Below are 20,970 nucleotides of genomic sequence, written 5' to 3'. Positions count from 1 at the left end.
ACATCCTCAGAATGCCAAGGGGACCTGGGGCTTCCGCTAATCTTTTTAGCCAGACTGCATTCCATTCTGTTCTTATAAAATCCCATGCTCTCTCTCACAGTTGGGCTTGGCAGATGCTGTGTCCCCCACTGGGAGCTCCTCTGTCTTCCCCACTTAGCAATCCTCCCTCTCCTGGTCTTAGCTTACACATTGCTTCTTCCAGGAAGCTCTCCATCATCACCCTCAAGTCTGAGGTAGGTGGCTATCTTTGTGCTCCACAGTCTACTGTGATTCTCTGATTATAGCTCTGTACATACTGGAGTACATTTGTTGGTGACTGGCCCTTGATTTGTTTGTAGATTCCACTAGACATATCTTTATATGTGGCTAACTGTGCATCCCTGGTGCTTAGCATGGTGCTTGGTATTTAGTAGGTACTTGTTATGAGTGTTTACAATAGAGGAAGGGAGGAAGAAAGGGAGGGAGGGACGGGAGGAGCCTGGGGATGAAGGACAGAGGGGAAGAGGATGAACATGCTACCTTTCAACCTGCAGCATTCATGATGCCTCTAAGAGCCTTGAGATCCTCTCTCTGGAGTCATGAACTTCTCTCTTGTGATGTTCATATTTGTAATCTGACAAGGACTCAGCATCTCTCTCCAGCATGTCTGAATAATATATTCATGATTTCATAGAATACAGATCTTCCCTGTCCAGGGTCCTACCAGCCAACAACAGAACTTGTATTCAAATAGTCTTTACAAGTCAGCCTGTTCAAAGCTCCCATTTGACAGATGAAGAAACTGAGGCACGGGGTAGGAAGAAGAATTTTTCTGGGTCTCCTAAGTATTAGCTGTGTTAACTAAATCTTTAGAGCATTCTAGCCCCGATAATGTGGTTATTTGGGTCCAAAAAAAAGCTGAAAAAAATTGTACAAGATCCCTCTATATAAACATAAGGGTAAGGCAAGGTTGTTATTCATAACTTCATCTCATTTTGCTTGATTAAGCTTTACAGTTGATAAAGCTTTCCTGCACATCTCATTTGATCTGACCATCAGCCAGTGAGGATGGAGGGACAGGATTATTGTGCCTATTTTACAAACAAGATAACCAAGGCTCAAGGAGGTGAAGGGCTGTGTCCCAAGCCACATGGACCGTGAGTCCCAGGGTCCACGATTGCAGGGAGGGGAGGTAAAAATGACTTTCCATAGTTTCTGAATGTGTGCACCCAACTGAAGATGCTGCTTTTCAGTCTGGCTGCCCAGTTATTGGACCTGGCATCCAATCTGTCATGCATATTTAGGAAATGAATCCAATTAAAAATGCAAAAGTTGTGAGAAAAGATAGGGCCTCTGCGTCAAAGGTGTTTTCTGGGAAATCAAGATGACATCTGATGAGGTGACAAAGACCCAATGTACAGCACATAACAGTCCACAGCCCTGCCCTGTTCCTCGTCATCTTTTATTAATGATAGCAGTTATTAGAGTTAACATTTTCCTCATCACAGAACAGTGTTCCCCAGCAAAATGCCGCAGAAACAGGAGCACTGAGTGGTCAATAAATGTGCTGAAATCCTGCAAATCACTAACAAGAATTCAGGGCTCACTTAAGAAACACCTTCCATCCTTTTATCAAGTTTGGTATGAGGTTTTCTTTATTTTATAAATTTTTTTTTCTTAAGATGGGTGTGGGTGTTTTTTATAACTTAGCTTTTTAAAAAGATATTTAAAATTTGCTAGTTCCTTTTTTAACCATCTCTCTTCAGGGGCAAGCTACCTTGATCAGAAAAAGAGATAAAATACAGTTTGTAGGAAAACAGAAGTATTATAAAATACTCACTGTTCTTTCTCACTGAAGGAAGGCAGAGAAAGGAGAGAAAGAAAGAAATGAATAAAGTTAGGTAAGAAATCATAAGAATATCAACACTGTCTGGATGCAATGTTCACGTAGTTTGAACTATGATGACCTACTTCCATTTTGTTTCAGCCATTAGTACCTTATTTCAGCGTATCTAAAACAAGGCTGCTTCAACTTAGGGATGGATATGAAACCCCCATCTTTGATTAAAGTGACCAGCCAGTTTGGCTTATTAATTAACTGAGCTGATCATTTATGTGTTTGAATAATGGTTTTGTGGCACTGAGAAGAAATCACTGAATGATCTCATGGCCATAATTATCCTTGGTTTCTGTTATTTCAAACACCGGGGGACAAGGACCATACCAGGTAGAGCAATGAGCCCTGAACAGTAGATCTAGCAGTGCCTCAGTTGAGGGAAGCAAGTTCTTCCACTCTAGACAGGAGGCCAGCATCTCCATTTATGAGGCATGCAACCAAAGGCAGGTCATGTCTTCTCTTTGTGCCTCAGTTTCCACCTCTCATGTCTGGCACTCTCTCGCTTGAAGACTTGAATGGTAAGCAGAAGTGTCAACTGTGAAAGACCAGCATTTCTCCCCATGTATTCTTTTTTTTTTTTTTTTTTTTTTTTTTTTTTTTAGGCAGAGTCTCACTTTGTTACCCAGGCTGGAGTGCAGAGGTACAATCTTGGCTCACTGCTCACTGCAACTTCCACCTCCTGGGTTCAAGCAATTCTCTGCTTTAGCCCCTGGAGTAACTGGGATTACAGGTGCCCACCATCATGCCTGGCTAATTTTTTGTATTTTTAGCAAAGACGGCATTTCATCCTGTTGGCCACGCTAGTCTTGAACTCCTGATCTTGTGATCCACTCGCCCTGGCCTCCCAAAGTGCTGGTAGTACAGGTGTGAGCCACCATGCCAGGCCCTCCCCATGCATTCTTAACATGAAGAACTGAATCATTGCCCTAATCAAGCAAGGAGCAGGTGCATTCGTTTTTCTCAAATTGCCTAGTTGTTGGTTTCAAACGTAATCATTAAATTCAAGGAGGGTGAAAAAGGAAGACATTTGAAAATAACAAAAGCAGGAAGTGTATCTGGCTAGCCAGCAGTTGATTAAGACTAGATTTGTTAATTTACTGGAGAAAGAAATTATAAGTGTCTGCATTAGTTCACCACCACTGCAGCAGACTAGCTAGCATGTGTGATGACTGTAATTCACCCATTAGCATTTATTGGAAAATACTTTTAATATCTGAAGAAAAGGCAGCAGCAATCAAGCCAGCCAGATGGGTTCAGAATGCCAAGAGGTTTCATGGGAGCCCAGGAGCACTTTAATAAAATGGGGTCCAGACTGTTTGGATAATTTTAATTTAATTGTAAGGCAAATTGTTTGGCTTCATATTGACTAATGTAAACTCTGATGGATGGGATTTTAATTAACTGACATTTCTTAAATAAAATAAATATTTTACTCCATCCACCCTTCAGGCAACTGTTCATCTTACAGAGACACACTTTTTGGCTGAGGAAATATTCTCTGCAAAATAAGTTTGGCTCCAAGAAGACATCATGAAAAGGGCTTTGGAAACTAGCAATTTCCTATGAAAAATGAAAGCAACAGAGTTCAATAGTATCTTCAAAACTGTAAAGCTTGTAGAACTGAAGGAGATATTAGATAGAAGTAGTAGACAGACATGAAACATTTGCTTTGGAGGATATGGGTGGACTAAATATTCAAAAAGACCCTTCACCAATATATAATTAGATCCTAGAAAAATTAAAGCAAACTTTTAAAAATGCAGCTTTGGGATTTCTAGGAAGTCAGGAAATTCTCCAAGATCCCTCTCCCTTTCAAAACAAATCAACCAAATAGACCTCAAATAAAAAACTTTTTCTCCTTGGCCAGGCTTGGTGGCTCATGCCTGCAATCCCACCACTTTGGGAGGCTGAGGTGGGCGGATCACGAGGCCAGGAGTTCAAGACCAGCCTGGCCAACATGGTAAAACCCCATCTCTACTAAAAACACAAAAATAAATTAGCCAGGCATGGTGGCACACACCTGTAATCCTAACTACTTAGAAGGCTGAGGCAGGAGAATTGCTTGAATCAAGGAGGTAGAGGTTGCATTGAGCTGAGATCATGCCACTGCACTCCAGCCTGGGCAACAGAGTGAGACTCCATTTCAGAAAAAGAAAAAGAAAAAAAAAGTTTTCTCCTCAAAAGACTCTGTATTGAAAGGAAAGGTAAGTTATAGACTTGGTGAGAGTATTTGCAACATGTATATACGCAGGGGATTTTATCTATAATATAAGGGAATGTGTAAAACTTAATAACAAGAAAATGAATTACCTGATTCTAAAAATTGACAAAAGATTTGAAAAGATACTTCAACAAAGAGTTATATGAATGGAAAAATTTTTATGAGTATTGAGGGAATGTATTCTCTTCCCAGGTCCACAAGGGGGCGTAGTTTCAAAGGCAAGAACTTCCCAGCGCCATACCTCCACCCAAGTCTCCATCCAGGAGCTTAGAGGTCTTTAACTTTCTCACGCATGGGGGGTGGGGGGTGGGGATCAAAGATCAATCACTTCAGGGGAAGTTTAAAGGAACTCCTTTCACAGAACAGAAAATCTGAATGGGCTGGGAATTACTCCCAGGTGAAAAGTCCCCTTCCCCCACATCAGTGCAGATTCCATTTCTGGATCCCCTTCCATGACATTGTGCAAGCTGCTCTCTCTCTATTTCTTTCTGCTTTTTCTCTTTCTCTGCCTAAATAAATCACTTTCTGCAAAACTCTTTGGGGTCCAATATTTACTTAGGGGCTTATCACACCGGGCGGAGCCCTCTCCCCCATTCTTGGGTGAGTGAGAACTCACCCAAGAGCCTGGAAGAACACATCCTATCAGGGAGTTGAGCCTCTCCCATGCCTGGGAACCCAGTCTCAGTATGTCTAACACCATTAATTATCAGGGAAATGCAAATTAAAAGCACAATGAAATACCACTATACACACATCAAGAAGGTTAAAATTAAAAAGACTGCTCATACCAAGTGCTGCTGAGGTGGTAGAGAAGCTGGAACTCTCATCCACTTCTGGTGGAAATTTTAAATGATACAACCGACTTGAAAAAGTTCACAGTTTCTTAAAAAGTTAAACCAGCATCTATCGTGTGACTGAAACACTCCACTCTTAGGTAAGCACCCCAAAGAAATAAAACTATGTGTCAATACAAAGTTTTATTTGTACTAGCCCAAACCCACTATCCATCAATGGATGAATGGGTCAATGAGCTGTGGCATATTCACATAATGAAATACTATTCCGAAATTTAAAGGAACAAACAATTGATATACAAAACAATATGATTGGATCTCAAAATAATTACACTGAACGAAAGAAGACAGATAGCTCCCTTGCAAAAAAGGTATACACTGGATGATTCCATTTATATGAAGTTCCAGAAAATGCAAACAAATTTATAGCTAAATAGTGATGACGACTTGGGAATGGGTGGGGAGAGGGAGGGTTAAGGAGGAACTATGAACGGTAACGAGGAAGTTTTGCGGAGTGAGAGGTATGTTCATTATCTTGATAACTGTGATGGTTTCATGGGTATATACATGTTTAAAATTATCAAACTGTGGCTGGGCATGGTGGGTCATGCCAGTAATTCCAGCATTTTGGGAGGCCAAGGCTGGAAGACCATTTATGGCCAAGAGTTTGAGACCCGCCTAGGCAACATAGCAAGACCCCATTTCTACTTAAAAACAACAACAACAACAACAACAAATTATTCAGGTGCAGTGATGTGCACCCACAGTCCCAGATTCTCAGGAAGCCCAAGATGGGAGGATCACTTGAGCCTGGGTGGTCGAAGCTACAGTGAGCTATGGTTGTGCCATTGCACTCCTGCTTATGCAACAGAGTGAGACACTATCTCTAAAATATATATATATATATAATTATAAAATTATGATTTAAATTACCCTAATGTTATACTACTGAAGGTACATTAATTATACCTTTATAAGCAATTTTTAAAAAGGAAATCCAGCAAAGTGAATCCAGAACAGGGAGCTGTGAGCAATAAACCAATGCAAATACCAACATTACACTCCAGGGGCCGAAGCAAAGCTCCAGACAGGGCAGGGAAGCCGAATTGGAGACCCCCACATGGAGCGAGGACCCTCAAAGGGAGCCAAAGTGTTTCTGGACGAGCAGAACATCTCCCTCCTGGCAGAAGCAAGTGTAAATATCTCTGAAGAAAAATGTTCCCAAGGCAGGTCCCTAGGATTCTCACAGTCTGAGCATTCAAAGAGCAAGTAATTATGAGTGAAAATCTGCAGGAATGACAACAGACTTAGACAGTCAGGGGCTTCAGGCAGTCGGGTGCTGGCAAATGTTTAACAACTGAATCTCTGGGGAAAGAGCCCCATGGAGGCCGATGTCAAATGCCAACGTGATGTGACTAAATGAAGAGCTGGGAATAAACATGCAGCAGCATACCTTTATATAGTATTTCTACCTTACAGGCATAGTAGACATAAATAGCAGAGAATATCAAAATGTAGTAAAACAGGTCCAGCGTGGTGGCTCACACCTGTAATCCCAGTGCTTTGGGAGGCTGAGGCAGGCAGATCACCTGAGGTTAGGAGTTCAAGACCAGCCTGGTCAACATAGCGAAATCCTGTCTTTACTAAAAATATAAAAATTAGCCAGGTGTGGTGGTACATGCCTGTAATCCCAGCTACTGGGGAGGCTGAGGCACAAGAATCACTTGAACCTGGGAAGTGAAAGTTGCAGTGAGCCGAGACTGTGCCACAGCACTTCCATCTCAGAAAAAAAAAAAAACCTAATAAAATAATTGAAACATGATTAATTTTGAATATTTATCATGATTGCGTGTAATATGATTTAATTATAAATATAACTTTATTATTCATTTTAGAGAAAGGGTCTCTCTCTGTCACCCAAGCTGGCATGCAGTGGCATAATCATAGCTCACTGCAGCCTTGAACTCCTGGGTTTAAGCAATTCTCCTGTTTCAGCATCCCGAGTAGCTAAGACCACAGGCATGCACCACTGCATCTGGCTAATTTTTAATTTGTGGTAGACATGGAATCTCACTCTGTTGGCCAGGCTGGTCTCAAGTGATCCTCCCATCTTGGCCTCCCAAAATGCTGGGATTATAGGTGTGAGCCACAGTTCCTGGCCAGGAATAAGTTATAATTGAATTATAATTTAAAATTATAACAATTTTTTAACAATGGCCAAGTTTATTAACTGGCTTACAAAATTCCTGAAAATTTAACATCCATTCCAATGAGCTTTTATGGTGCATACCCAGCATACCACTGATTCAGGTATAATAATTATTGAATACAGAATGTGAAGTTACTACACATGAAATATTTAAAGAAATACAATGTGGATTAAAAAACAAGCAAGGGGCAAAATATTTAAAAATGGTCAGGAAGATACTAAAAAGAATGAAAAATAATTTTTAGAAATTAAACATGTAACTACTAAATTCTAAAATGCAATGGGTGGTTTAATAGCAAATTAATATGCTCTAAGACAGAGTATACCAGGATGGAAGGTGTGAAGAGATTACCCAAAATGCAGCAGAGAGGTAAAGCAATTTGAAATATAAAAGAGAGAACAGACAGAGCAAGACCCTGACTTGAATAAGCAACATGGAGGTCTAATATTTATCTAACTGATTCCAGTTAGGGAAAATAGGGAGAACCGAAGAAAAAAAAAATTTCAAGAGATAATGCTGACAATTTTCTAGAACTAGAAAATTTCTAGAATTTTCATGCCGAAAAACATGAATCCATTGTTTGAGGAAGCACAACATGCACCAAATAGAAAAAAAAAAACAAGAAATACACACTTAAGCACATCGCACTACAGAACATCAAAAAGACAGGCTTACATGGAGGGAAAAATCATCTACAAAGGAAAGGCAATTTATTGACTTAAGACTCTTAACAGACATTTGAAAGCACAACCATTCCTTCAAAGTCCACCTAGAATGATGTAACCTTCAATAACAAGAGATAAATCGATGTTTTGAGATACACACAGTCTGAGAGAGCTTACCAACAGAACTTTACCAAATGAAAAGCTATACTTCAGGAATAAGTAAAGTGGCCCCAAGAAGGACCAAGATCCAGGAAGATTTGAACATTTAACCAAGAAACTAGAAGACAGGCAATTTTTTTTTAAATTCCAGTATACAATAATAATGTCTAATACATCACGCAGTAAACTAGCTCATATCCAGAATATGGAGTTAAAGAAAATATGGACAATATTTATTTAACTCCATATTCGGAATATGGAGTTAAATAAAGGATTAAACTAAGATACTAGAGAAGAGTAGCATGTAGGTAGGGAGGGTTGGAATTAAAATATTGTTAGAGTGTTTTAAGCACCTTGTGCTGTCTAGAGGAAGATGTTGAGACAATGAGTAACTCCAGATATGATTAGTTATGAATGGTAACATTTTAAGGATAGCCATGGAAATCATAGGAATGAACCCTATGACTTCAAAACCAATAAAGAGAAAAATAGAATTTGTAAAGCCCAAAGCCCAATTAACCAATTAATAAAAATAAAAGACAAGGAGAGAAACAAAAGAACTACAGAAAAAGAGACAACAACCGCAAGACAGTAGAAAAGTTAAACGATATAATAGATCAGCAAACTATAGCCTACAGGCCAAATACAGTCAGCCGCCTGTTTTATTCATATAAAAAAAAACATGCCATGCCCATTCATGTGCACATTGCCTATGGCTGATCTCGTACTAGAGCAGTGAAAGTGGAGTGGCTGCAATGGAGACTACACGGCCAGAAAAGCCTGAAACATTTACTATTTGGTCCTTTACAGAAAGAGTTTACTGATAATTATATTATCTGTAAATGGATTAAAATCATCACCTAAAAGACAAAGATTACCACTCTGAATTAAACAACAAGAAAAGAAACAAAATCTGGCTAAAAATACCCTTTACATTCTCTTACCTGAAATGTAAGAGGACTAAAAGATTAAAAATTTAAAAGGATAAAAAAAAAAACTACTAGCTAAAGAAAGCTGATGTTTTTTAAAATCGCGAAAGGGAGTTTGGGACAAAAAATCATTATTAGAGATAAAGAGAGACATTACGTAATGATAAAAGGTTCAGTTTTTCAGTAATATAGATCAACTACAAATCCATAGCCATCTCATAGAACCGCAAGGAGAAATTGGCAGATCCATGGTGATTGAAGGAGATTTCAACATAATACAAGTAGACTAAAAAGCAGTGAATGTGAACAAATGTTATGAACACAATTAATAATCTCATTTTGATATGTGAGTGACTTTACAAACAATAATTATAGAAGACACATTTTTTCTTACGTATTTGAGTGTATCCTAAGATCTAGCTATAAGCCAAATCTTAACACGTTTCAAATACTAAGCATCATATAAGTTGTATTCTCAAAAAAATGCCATTAAACTCGAGATTAATAACACAAAAAGTAACAAATTAAGAATCCTCAAACATTTAGAAATTTTTAAATATACCTCTAAATCACTCTTGAGTTAAAGTAGAAATCATAAGATAAATTTAAAATACATAAAAATGAGAAACAATGAAACTATGTTGAAGTTTGTCAGATCATTTGAATGTGGTACTTTGTGTATCACATTTAAAATCACTAATATTAGAAAAGAGGGAAGTTTTATATTGAGGTAAATATATAACCTAAGTATTTAGAGAGTAACAGAATAAGCTTAAGAAAACGGGAAAGGATTATTTAATAGAAATTAGAACAGAGATTAATCAGATAGTAAATAAAAGGGCAATATTAAATAATTAATAAGAAAGACATTCTCATTTCAATCTCCTTTCCAACCTTATGTACTTCAAGGAGAACGTCTCAGATGGGTTCTTACATGACTTTAACACTTCTCTACTACTTGCTGGCTGCCTTTTTAAGTGGAAAGCAAGTCTCAGGCTCAGAGCCTCTGTGAGGCTACAGTTTATAGCTAGACTGTAATAACATTGTTTCTTTTAATTATTTATCTTCATGGTTACCTTTGTTCATAGAAAGCATGAACTAATTATCCACTTACATCCATTTGTGATAAAAAATGTTCTTGTTAAATAGAAGTGTTTACATTTTGTAAGTAGCCAATTAAGAAATAATAACAATAATGATATTTCATAGATAAATTAAAAATTATAAAAGTGGTACTCAAATGACCAAGTTTAGAGAAACACTGCTCTCCAATAAGGAAAAATCTTTGCCAAAGAGCCTTTGTAGGCTGGAGGCAGTGGCTTGCACCTGTAATCCCAGCACTTTGGAAGGCCAAGACGGAAGGATCACTTGAGCCCAGGAGTCTGAGACCAGCCTGGTCAACATAGCAAGACCCTATCTCTACAAAAAAAATTTAAAATTAGCCAGGCATGGTGGTGCATTCCTGTAGTCCAAGCTACTCAGGAGGCTGAGACAAGAGGATTGTTTGAGCTCAGGAGGTCAAGGCTGCAATGAGTTATGATTGCATCGCTGCACTTCAGCCTGGGCAATGGAGCAAGACCCTGTCCCCCCCAAAAAAAAATCTTTCTACATTCTTTGGGCCACAACAACTACACCCTGACATCTATTCTTTTTACGAAAATAACCATATCCTCAACTGTCCTACCCAGAATTTAAACTCTTAAACTGACCCTAAAATACCGTCTAATATAAGATCCCCAGAAGTTCACAGTTAAGGAAACTCAGAGGCCATCTATTCCAGGGAGATGAAGTGGGATGGGTGGGTAACAGACCTGTCCACAGTGGGCCAGGATTAGAGACCAACAAGAAATGATGGGGACTGTGGAAAACTGAGAGCTCTTGCCAGTCCAAAGATATCAGCTGCTATGTGACTTCTGCTGAACTGTTGGTAAAATTGTTGTCCAGTGTTTTCAGGTCTTCTGATCTTTTGAAGACATGGCAGAAATCCGGACTTTCATGTGAAGTCTCCCAGTTTTTACATGATCAGGCCCCAAAGTCTTTGTTTGTTTTTTGTTGTTATTGTTGTTTTAAACACACTTCTGCAAGTCAGAGTTAGCCTGCGGTCTGCCAGTTTGTAATCTCTGATCTAGTGCAACTTCCTTATTTAACCAATAAGGAAACGAAGGGCCCGAGAGGGGAAGATATTTGCCTATCATAGCACAGTAAATTAGCTCATATCCAGAACTAGAACCCAAGTCTGGGTCTAAACACCAGGTCATTTCTCTCTCCAGTCCACCAGGCCACCTATTCTATGGTGCATGAGACTCAGAATTTAATCTTGTTCTTCCAACCTTGCAAAATATTCAAACTAAGGGAGATGTTTCATGACAAAACCCTTTAGGTTCCTCTCCCCCTATCTTAGGGAAAGAAGCTATTCCTTCTTTTTTTTTTTTTTTTTTTTTCAAGTGTAGAACTGTCAACACCTCTACTCAAAAGAAGCCACTCCCAGGAAGATGCAGCAACTTACTTTGATTGAAGGGGCCGGTCACTGGGGTACATCCAACGGTTAGAACTGTTGCTGAACACGGTGTCAGTCATGGTAGACGTCTAGTGCTCCTGGAAAACATGAACCCAGAGAGGACATCACCTTGTCATTCAGCCACTCCTTAGTTCTCAAGTCCCTGCTTTATGCCACACACCCAGTTAGATAAAGAAAGAGAACTAAATCTAGTGTCTTCATTTTCCAGATGGGGAATCTGAGACCCTAAGAGGGAAGTTGTCCTGCTGGAAGTCACAGCTACCCCATGGACCAGAGGGAAGAACTCCCTCACCTAAATCCAAGTTCTTCCCATTCACTGTTGAGGAAAGGCCACCGCACTTCCAGCAACGTGTGGGTCAGAGTTAACTCGAAACCAGGGTCTTTCTGCCGAGCAAGTTATCTGACTTAGCTGTCTTAACAGTCATCCCTGCCTTTCCTTCCTGCCCTTCCCACCCTTCCTTCCTTTCCTCCCTTTCCTCCCTTTCCTCCCCTTCCCTCCCCTTCCCTTCCTTCCTCTCTCTCTCTCTTTCTTTTATTATACTTCAAGGTCTGGGATACATGTGCAGAATGTGCAGGTTTTTTACATAGGTATGTACGTGCCATGGTGATTTGCTGCACCCATCCACCCACCATCTACATTAGATATTTCTCCTAACGCTATCCCTCCCCTAACCCTAAGGGCCCACCCCCCAATAGGCCCCGGTATGTGATATTCCCCTCCCTGTGCCTATGTCTCCTTGTCTTAAAAAAAAATACTCTACATTCAAGCTTTCGGAAAATGGTATTGGCTTGACCTTTACAACAAACTTAGGATCTGCCTACTGCTTTCAGCCTGCATTGCTACTATGCTGATCCAAACTGCCACTATCTCTGCCTGACTTAATGCAATTGACTCCTCCTTGGTTTTTCTTCACCTACCCTTGTCTCTTTTCATTCATTATTCACAACCACAAAGTAGAAAAAGCCCAGTATTCACCAACTGATGAGCAGATCAACAAAATGTGGTGCATCAATGCAATGTAGCATTATTTTGCCATAGAAACAGATGAAGTATTGACATAGGCTGTGATGCAGGTGAACCTTGAAAGCATGGTGCTAAGTCGAAGAAGCCAGACACAAAAGGTGATATATTGTGGTATTCCACTTATATACAGTATACAGAATAGGAAAATCTATAAAAGATAAAAATTAGAGCAATGGTTGCCCAGGCCGGGGAGGTGCTGGGGATGCAGGGCTTCTTTGTAAGAGCAGTGAAAGTATTCTAAAGTTGATTATGGTGATGGATGCACAACTCTTGTGAGAATACTAAAAGCCATGGAATTGTCCAATTTAAATGGGTGAATTATATTACCTGCGAGTTATAGCTCAATAAAGCTGAAAAAAAAAATGGTGCCACCACTTTGGAAAACTGTTTGGCAGTATCTATTAAGCTAAAAGTCCATCTACCCTGTGGCCCAGAAATTCTACTCAGGTATATACTCAAGAAAAAAAGTGCTTAGGTTCTAAGACATGTACAAGAATGTCCACAGCAGCTTTATTCATAATAGCTTAAAACTGGAAGCCATCCAAATGCCCGCCAACAGGGAGCAGATCCAGCTGTTGTGATTTATGTGTACAGCGGAATGCCGGTGAGCAATGACAGAGAAGCTTCTGATATGGTACATGTACCAGAATGCCCTGGATGAACCCATAGACATCATGTTTGGGGAAAGATGCCAGGAACAAAAGGCAACACACTGTTGGATGATATTGACATAGAGTTAAGAAACGACAAAGCTATTTGGCAGTGACAGAAATCAAGGCAAATAAGTTGCTTATTTAGGGGAGGCTATTGATTCAGAAGAGGTGGGAGGGAGGCCTCCATGGGGTGAAGATATTTCATATCTGGATCTGGGTAGTCACTAATCAGGCATAGACATCTGCAGAAGCCATCAAGCTAAGCTCTTAAGATGTGTATGCTTCACGTCCTTCCCTTTTCCCCACAAAAAGCAAGTCAGTTATGTCACTCTTTTGCTCAAGAGTCTTCAGTGGCTCCCCATTGCTGCTAGACTCAAATCTAAACCCCTTAGCACAGCCTGGCTCCCTGTGGTCTCCTTCCTTCCTCCCACTCTTCTCATGCCCTCTTTCCCAGGCCCAAAGGCCTTCCTGCGGCTCCCTCAACATCCTCAGCACATTCCCGCTTGCTCTTCCCTCGACCGAGAAGCCTTCCTGCAGATCCTTGTCCAGATTACTCTCTCCCTTTGTATAGATTTGTTCCTAAATGCCACCTCCTCCAAGAGGGCCTCCCTGACCACCCAATTTAAAATAGCTCCTACGGGGGTGTTGGTGAAGGGAGAGTATCAGGACAGATAGCTAATGCATGCAGGGCTTAATACCTAGGCGATGAGTTAACAGGTGCAGCAAACCACCATGGCACACGTTTATGTGAGTAACAAATCTGCACATTCTGCACATGTGCCCCGGAACTTAACATGAAATATATATATATATATATTTTTTTTTAAATAAATAAATAAAATAGTTTTTCTTCTTGTTTCTCCATTCTGGCCTCCTTTACTCTCATTTTTCTTCCTAGCTCTTATCATTTTAGTTGTTTATTTTTATGTTCATGTCTTTGCTTAGAGTTTGAATCCCCCTGCCAATATGTAAGCCACGCAGAACTTTTTCCATTTTGTTCACTGCTTAATCTCCAGCACTAGCATAGTGCCTGGCACCTAGAAGGTATGTAATGAAAACTTGCTGAATGTGTGAAAGAGTCGCCATGAACACTGTCACTCCAGCTGAACTCAGCCAGGCTTCATTTCTCTCCAAACCTGCCCCCGACCCCACCCCTCTGAAGGTCCAGCCAGGAGTAAGAGAAAAGAGACCACATGGAAATTGCAGTAATTGTTTTAAAAACAAATGGAAAGTAGATCAGCGTGTCTAGAGGGTCCTGATTTCCCTGCAGGTCTTGTTTTCTGTAACACTGAATAGATGAGAACTTGGGAGGTGAGCATACAGTGACCTCCCTCTCCTGTCCTGATTCCTTTGTAATTATTTAATCTCTGTGTGCGGGGAAACCAGAGGGGAGTGCTGGTTGGACCCGTAGCAGAGAAGGTCCCTCACAGTAAAGCTATTTCATCTGCCCCCACGTGGTTAACATAATCTTCCCAGATTAATGTGGCATTTCATTGTTTCCACTTCAAAAACAGAAAAGAGAGACAGCTCCTATTGTAAAAGAAATTTGCTGAAAAAGAACTTTAATGTCTCATTATTGCCTGTGTCAAGAGCTGAGCAGGCTTCCCTGGAGCCCCCTAGTTGAGAACCCCTGACCCCTGCTGGGTGCAAAGAGGCTCAGTCCCAGGAATGAGCTACCTCGGCTGCTGTTGGTCCAGAAAACTGAACCTGCAACTGAAGGTTTCATCTGCTTTGTAGCAGGGAGAAAACACGGCCCTTAGAGACCCTGGGAGGAAGGTAGGTCTGGGGTAAGGGAGGCACATCATCGCCTCCCAGGAATTCTAATCTCCAAATTCCATCATCCTCAGGGCAGAATCTGGCCTGCTCACACTCTTTTATGTTCAGTCATGCACACCAGGGTTGTGTTTCCCACTAAAACTCCACCTGCAAAGCCTAAACTCACTGGCTGACTACCCAGTGGAAACCACCCACTCCAACCCTCCAGGCTGGAAGCCACCCTGCACAGCCCCGGTTATCTCAGCTTGGCCACTTGGGGCTCTCAGTGCACTTAACAACCCAGGATTGGACTCTTTATCTAGTGCTTACCCCAGTCTACCAGGCCTGGACCAGAAGAGGAAAATGCTCAAGCGATCAAAGATAATTGAACAACTAGAGAAACAGGCCCAGGGAAATGAGGGTGTGTGTCCACTGGCAGATCTGGGACGGAGGTGGAGATGCAGTTGGGAGGTGGGGGGGGTGCATCGTAACAGTCACTGTTGATTCCCCCATCTGGATTCCCCTACAGCTGGTGCACCCTCCCGATCCCAGCCTCTAGGAGTGTTAGCCTCAAAGGGCTCATAGCAGCACCATTTTCCAGAGAATTGCCCTCAGCCAACTGGAGCTGCTTTGCCCAGAGATACCAGGGAGCAGCCCAAAGCCAATGGCTAATGTATAAGAGAAGGGTAGAAAAGTACAGCCCCCTTGCCCCAGGGCAAGATGGCTCTGTGCTGCCATCACACTCCAGACCTCCCCAAGGACTGAGCTGAGGCCAGGCTTCAGGTGAAGCCACACCCTCGCCGAGGTTCCTCTGTTGCCCTGTCCTGCTTGGAGGACCCCCTGAGTCCATCACTAGTACAAGAATGCACATCTGAGGTTCTGCTTCTAGGGAACTTGACCTTGTGAAGGAGGAGACTGGAGAATCTCGGGGAAGCATGGCTCTGCTCCACAAGCTCATTACATCACCCCTGGTGGTCACTTAGCCATTTTCTAATCCAATAGAGCGTGATCCTAAAATGTTCTCCTGAGATGTTTTTCTACGGGCCTGCAGATGATACTTCATGAAGGCCAACTCTTCATGAAGAGTTGAGGGTGAGTCAGCAAATGGAGAAAGTCTAGTGGTGAGCCTCGGACATTCTCAAACCACTCCCCACTTTCCCATCACTCACTACAGAGAAATCATCACCATAGGAGGAGGCCTGAGGCCCAGGGAGGACCAGGAGAAGGAAACCAACCACGGATACCAGAAGCAAAAGTATAAATGTACGTGTCACATAAATGGTACCGATTTCCAGCTCTAGGACCACTGCAGAAGCTTGGCTCACTGAGAAGTTTAAACACCAGGTACATTCTCTAGCACACAGCAAACACTTGCAAAGTGGTAATTCCCTTTTCCTGTTTCTTCTATACTTGATTCAACAATAATGACTTACATTTTTTGAGCACCTATTATGCACCAAATTGGTTCTGCTTGCTTCTCCCCTCGCTGTCTTTAGCATTGCTTGCTAAGGGATGGCAGTTCCATTCCCCAGAATCTCCAAGGTTTTCCGCTAGCTGTAGTTGAATGGAAAAAACAATGCACAGCCTATTGAGTTTCTGAGCTGCTGTGGCAGGTGTCTGAACGTGACCCAGCAGGGCAGGGCTGGCAGGGGATTTATGCAGCACTTCAGGGCACTGCAGGGAACCGACGGGAGCTGCGGCTGTCTGCATGGAGTTCAATGCCACAGTTGGCCTCCCTGTCCCAACAGTCTTGGAATTAAACCAGATGCTTTGCAGCAGAACCTGCAGCCACAAGTTTGGACAATGCCCAGACAGATGCATCTCTCAATCTCTCCTTGCCCCTCCTCCCTTTTTCTGAGTGCAGTACATCACTACTCAGTTAGGTATCTGGAAAAACTCACTCCGACTATCTGATGGGGTGGGAAACACACTTAAACAAAGGGCCTCAAACTGGGGGAAAGGGGAGTGTCCACGAACAGAATCCAGGCTGCAAATGTTTGGTTTGGCTCATAAAGGATTTTTTAAAGGGTAAAATTAAATCACTATCTTAAAAGCACAGAGTTGAATTTAAAATGCAGATTGCCAGCTTCTCTAGGGAAATTGGAAGAATTTAAAAATATTCATGGAACATCTACTATTACTATGTGCCAGACACTGTTCTAGGCACAGGGGATGCAACATTAAAACAAACAAAGACAAAAATAATTGTCCTTATGGAACATACCTTCTAGTAGGGAAGACTGACAATAAGCAAACAAGTTGAATATTAAACGTGTCAGCTGGCGATGAGTGCTTTAGAGAAAAATAAAACAGGGAAGGGTGATTGGGAATTGGTGGCAGGCTGTGGGGGGGGGGTGTGATTTTAAATAGGTGGTAAGAGGGAGCCTCACTGAGAGATGCTATTTGAGCAAAGACCCAAAGTGGGTAATAAACTGAGCCACATGGTCATCTGGGGGAGAGCATTTCAGGCAGAGATAAAAGTAAGTGCAAAGGCCCTGGGGCAGGTATGTACTTGGTTAAATTGGCGAAATGGCAAGGAAGACAGAGTGGCTGGAGTAAAGAGAGCAAGAGGGAGCTGAGATCAGAGTGGTGGTAGGGGAGGGTTCAGATCCTGAGGACCACGTACACTTCCAGCCTGAGAGATGCAGGAGGCCCAGAAAGCCTCCGAACAGTGATGCAAGCTGAGTATATTCTATTCCATCTCAAATACGCATCCAGATTTGACTCTTTTCCAGGCTGTTAGGATTTCTACACACCCTTACTATGACAAGGACACTTGGGACACCAGAAAGACGGTGATCTCCTGCTTTGTCTACTGTGCTTGATGGAGCCGAGTGCCCCTTCACTTGCCTGCCAGCCTGGTCATTCCTGCCTTCCCTCATGGGACCCCAGCAGTCCTTACATATCCAGTCACATCCAGACGGCTCAGGCTGCTGTTGGCTTCTCCTTGTTCCTAGAGCCAGCTGGGACACCCCCAGCCTTCCCTGAAGCCAGCTAAGGCTGAAATGACGAGAGCTTGGCTCCTTCCATCCTAAGCTGGTTGGTGCCAGAGACAAGGACAGAGACAGGCCTGGGAGGTCCTAGAGACAAAGGTGACTTTGTGTTCCTGGCCTTGAAACAACAAAGCAAATTCATTGTCCCCTCCATAGGGTTCTCCCATCGCCATATAGCAAGATGGTGCCTGCCATGAGCCTTTAAAGAACCCCACAAGACAGTCCCCATTTTACAGATTTTAAAGTAGGCACAGAGTTCATCCTCCACTGCTCTGCTATTTACAAGCTGCACGGCCTTGGGCAGATACATAATGTCTGTGGGTCTGTTTCCTCATTGGTAAAATGAGTATGTTCATCCCAACACTACCTACTTCATCGTAATGGCTACTTAGGGTGTGCCTGGCCCTGGGCTAAATGTTTGCCATGGATGGCTTCATTTAACTCTTCCAAACACCCATTAAGGAAGGTACAAGTATTGGCTGGGCACAGTGGCTCACGCCTGTAATCCCAGCATTTTGAGAGGCCGAGGTGGGCAGATCACCTGAGGTTAGGAGTTCAAGACCAGCCTGATCAATGTGGAGAAACCCCGTCTCTACTAAAAATATAAAATTAGCTGAGCATGGTGGCACATGCCTGTAATCCCAGTTACTCACGAGGCTGAGGCAGAAGAATCACCTGAACCCGGGAGGCGGAGGTTGCAGTGAGCCGAGATTGCATTATTGCACTCCAGCTTAGGCAACAAAAGCAAAACTCCATCTCAACAAAAAAAAGAAGGTACAAGTATTATCTCCATTTTGCAGATGTAGATACTGAGGCTTAAAGGGCAAGTGACTTACTTACCCAGCTAGTAACTGGAAGATCTGGGATTTGTACCTACAAGATCTGATGCCAGGCTGAATGCTTACTCTATTACACTGTCTCCTGGATTTGGGGGAAGAATGAGGTTTGAAGATGAAGGTAAGAAAGTCAACTGGTACTGGGAACATAATATGTGCTCAGTAAACATTAATTCTTGTCACTATTATCATAATCCCCATCATCACCCATCAGTGTTCATTCTCTCCAGCAGCTAAAGTGGACCGTAACGTACATGATGGGATTGGAAAGGCACTAAATGCTCCCATAGCTTTCACAGTGCTCCAAATTTCCTGCACCAGCGTTGCTCCCTAAAGGTGCATCTCATGCCCTTTCCCCCAGCTCAGGAAATAGAGAGGTAAGCTCACTGCAGACGAGGTGAGTTGATCACAAAAAATAGCTCCATGTCTTCCCTTTCTGTATCCTTTTCCTTTTCAGCTCCTACCATCCAGAGGTCAAGTCTATTTCTCACCCATGGAATCTGAGTTGGCTCTCAGACTTTCTGTGGCCAACGGGACAGTAGAAAATGTGATACATTCAGAGGCTTGGAAATACTAGCCCGTTGGAGCCTGGCCTCTTTTGCTACTTTTTAGCAACTTTGCAATCACCATAGGAGAAACCAGGCTAGCCTGCTAGAGGATGAGTAATCACAGGCAGGAGGCCACAGCTGTCCAATGTACTGTGGCTGCCCTGTCACACACTAGCCAGTCCCAAGTAACGTACAGGATGACCACAGACACATGAACAAGCCCAGCCAAGATCATCCAAGTTTGGCCTAGACCAGAGAACCACCCAGCTGAACTCAGCCCAATTGCCAACCCAGAGAATCATAAGGTAAATAAACGATTGTTGTTCTAAGCCACTGTTTTGTGGGTTGGTTTGTTAAACAGCAAAAACCGGCTGATGCAGCAACCTCTTTCAGTGAGACAATTGCTGGTTTCAGACCCAGACTACTGGGATCCAATCCTACCTCCCTTTTTTCTTCTCTGCATGACTCTAGGCTGCATCTGTAAAATGAGGATGTAAAAATTCTTATTCTTGACTAGGCACGGTGGCTCATGCCTGTAATCCCAGACTTTGGGAGGCTGAGGTGGGCAGATCACTTGAGGCTAGGAGTTTGACACCAGCCTTGCCAATACGGTGAAACCCTGCCTCTACTAAGAATACAAAAAAATTAGCTGGGCGTGGTGGTGCATGCCTATAATCCCAGCTACTCAGGAGGCTGAGGCATGAGAATTGCTTGGACCCAGGAGGTGGAGGTTGCAGTGAGCCAAGATTGCACCACTGCGCTCCAGCCTGGGTGACAGAGTAAGACTCCATCTCAAAAAACAAAAAGTATTCTTCTTATGCCTGCCTTGCAGGGTTGTTGGGAAAAGCCGATAAGTTAATTCATGTGAAGGGGCCTTGTAATCTAAAGTATTTTCCAAGTACCAGGCAGGGAGGACACTGTTAGTGTTATTTGAAGATAGAGCTGGGGAGAGAAACCAAGATCTAAATCCCAGGTATTTTCTTAAGCCTGAATGAGATGCTGCAGTGGATGTCCAGGGTAGACATCTTGTTTTTGCCTGTCTAGCATTTATCTGGATAGCCTTTGGTTGGGTGAGGGCACCCCAATTTTCTTTTGGGAAAACATCCTCTCTCAGTATCAATCTGTGTGGTCCAGATGGGGCTTATTCAACCCTAGTCCTTGGAGGTGGGCCAATGACCCATACCTAGCACATCAGTGTATTACACCCTTTAGGCTGCTGTGATTGGTTCAAGGATAGGTCCATGCCCCGAGCTGCCCCAATAAAGCCCTTCCCTAAGACTTTTGCTGGAACTATGTGGAAAGAAACATTCTCTTTCCATTGGGGCTGCTAAACTGATAGAACAGAAGTCTGTGCCTGCTATTGACACTTTTGCAACACCCAATAAAAGCCTGGCAAAGGATAAAAGCAGAGCTAGGAGATGGTCTGAGTCCTGGTGATGCTGTTGGAATGCTGGATCCAGCCATGCCTGAATTTATCGTGGCCATTTTGGCTACCATGAGCCAATATGTCCCCTCCCCACCCTCTTTTTTTTTGTTTGTTTGGTTCTTGTTAAATTGAGAAGCCAAATTCAAGTCCAATTTGAATCAAATGCCTGCCATTTCCTGAGTTTTCCCTGTGTATCTTCTGTGTGAGACCAAGCTACCTTGCAGCAAACAGAGATTCCAAAGACAACCAGAATTGACTGAGGCCTGGAGAAAAATACACCAGCCTTCAGCAACCCCCTTGAATCTTTCCTTCCTCTACCTCAGACGCACTGCCATCCAAGCTCCTTAGAGGACAGAAAATGTT

The 20,970-nt window shown here is 42.5% G+C and overlaps 1 protein-coding gene across 5 annotated transcripts in view; it reads right to left on the bottom strand.

Moving 5' to 3' along the window:
- The window catches only part of RPH3A (rabphilin 3A), a 342,156-nt gene that overhangs the window by 63,752 nt on the left and 257,434 nt on the right, over positions 1–20,970 (bottom strand). For 4 of the 5 annotated variants that reach the window (XM_032240317.1, XM_032240332.1, XM_032240298.1 and 1 more), the window contains exons 3-4: positions 11,361–11,449; positions 1,820–1,831 (exon numbers count right to left, since the gene is read on the bottom strand). In XM_032240317.1, coding sequence (XP_032096208.1) covers positions 1,820–1,831; positions 11,361–11,431 — 83 coding nt within the window. In that variant the 5' untranslated portion in view covers positions 11,432–11,449. The remainder of the gene's footprint in view (positions 1–1,819; positions 1,832–11,360; positions 11,450–20,970) is intronic. The other variant, XM_032240323.1, reaches the window with a different exon arrangement.

Source organism: Sapajus apella, unplaced genomic scaffold (genome assembly GCF_009761245.1).
Source record: "Sapajus apella isolate SASKATOON/1434 unplaced genomic scaffold, GSC_monkey_1.0 scaffold2, whole genome shotgun sequence".
NCBI classification, from domain to species: domain Eukaryota; kingdom Metazoa; phylum Chordata; class Mammalia; order Primates; family Cebidae; genus Sapajus; species Sapajus apella.
This window is presented reverse-complemented; position numbering and strand designations above follow the sequence as displayed.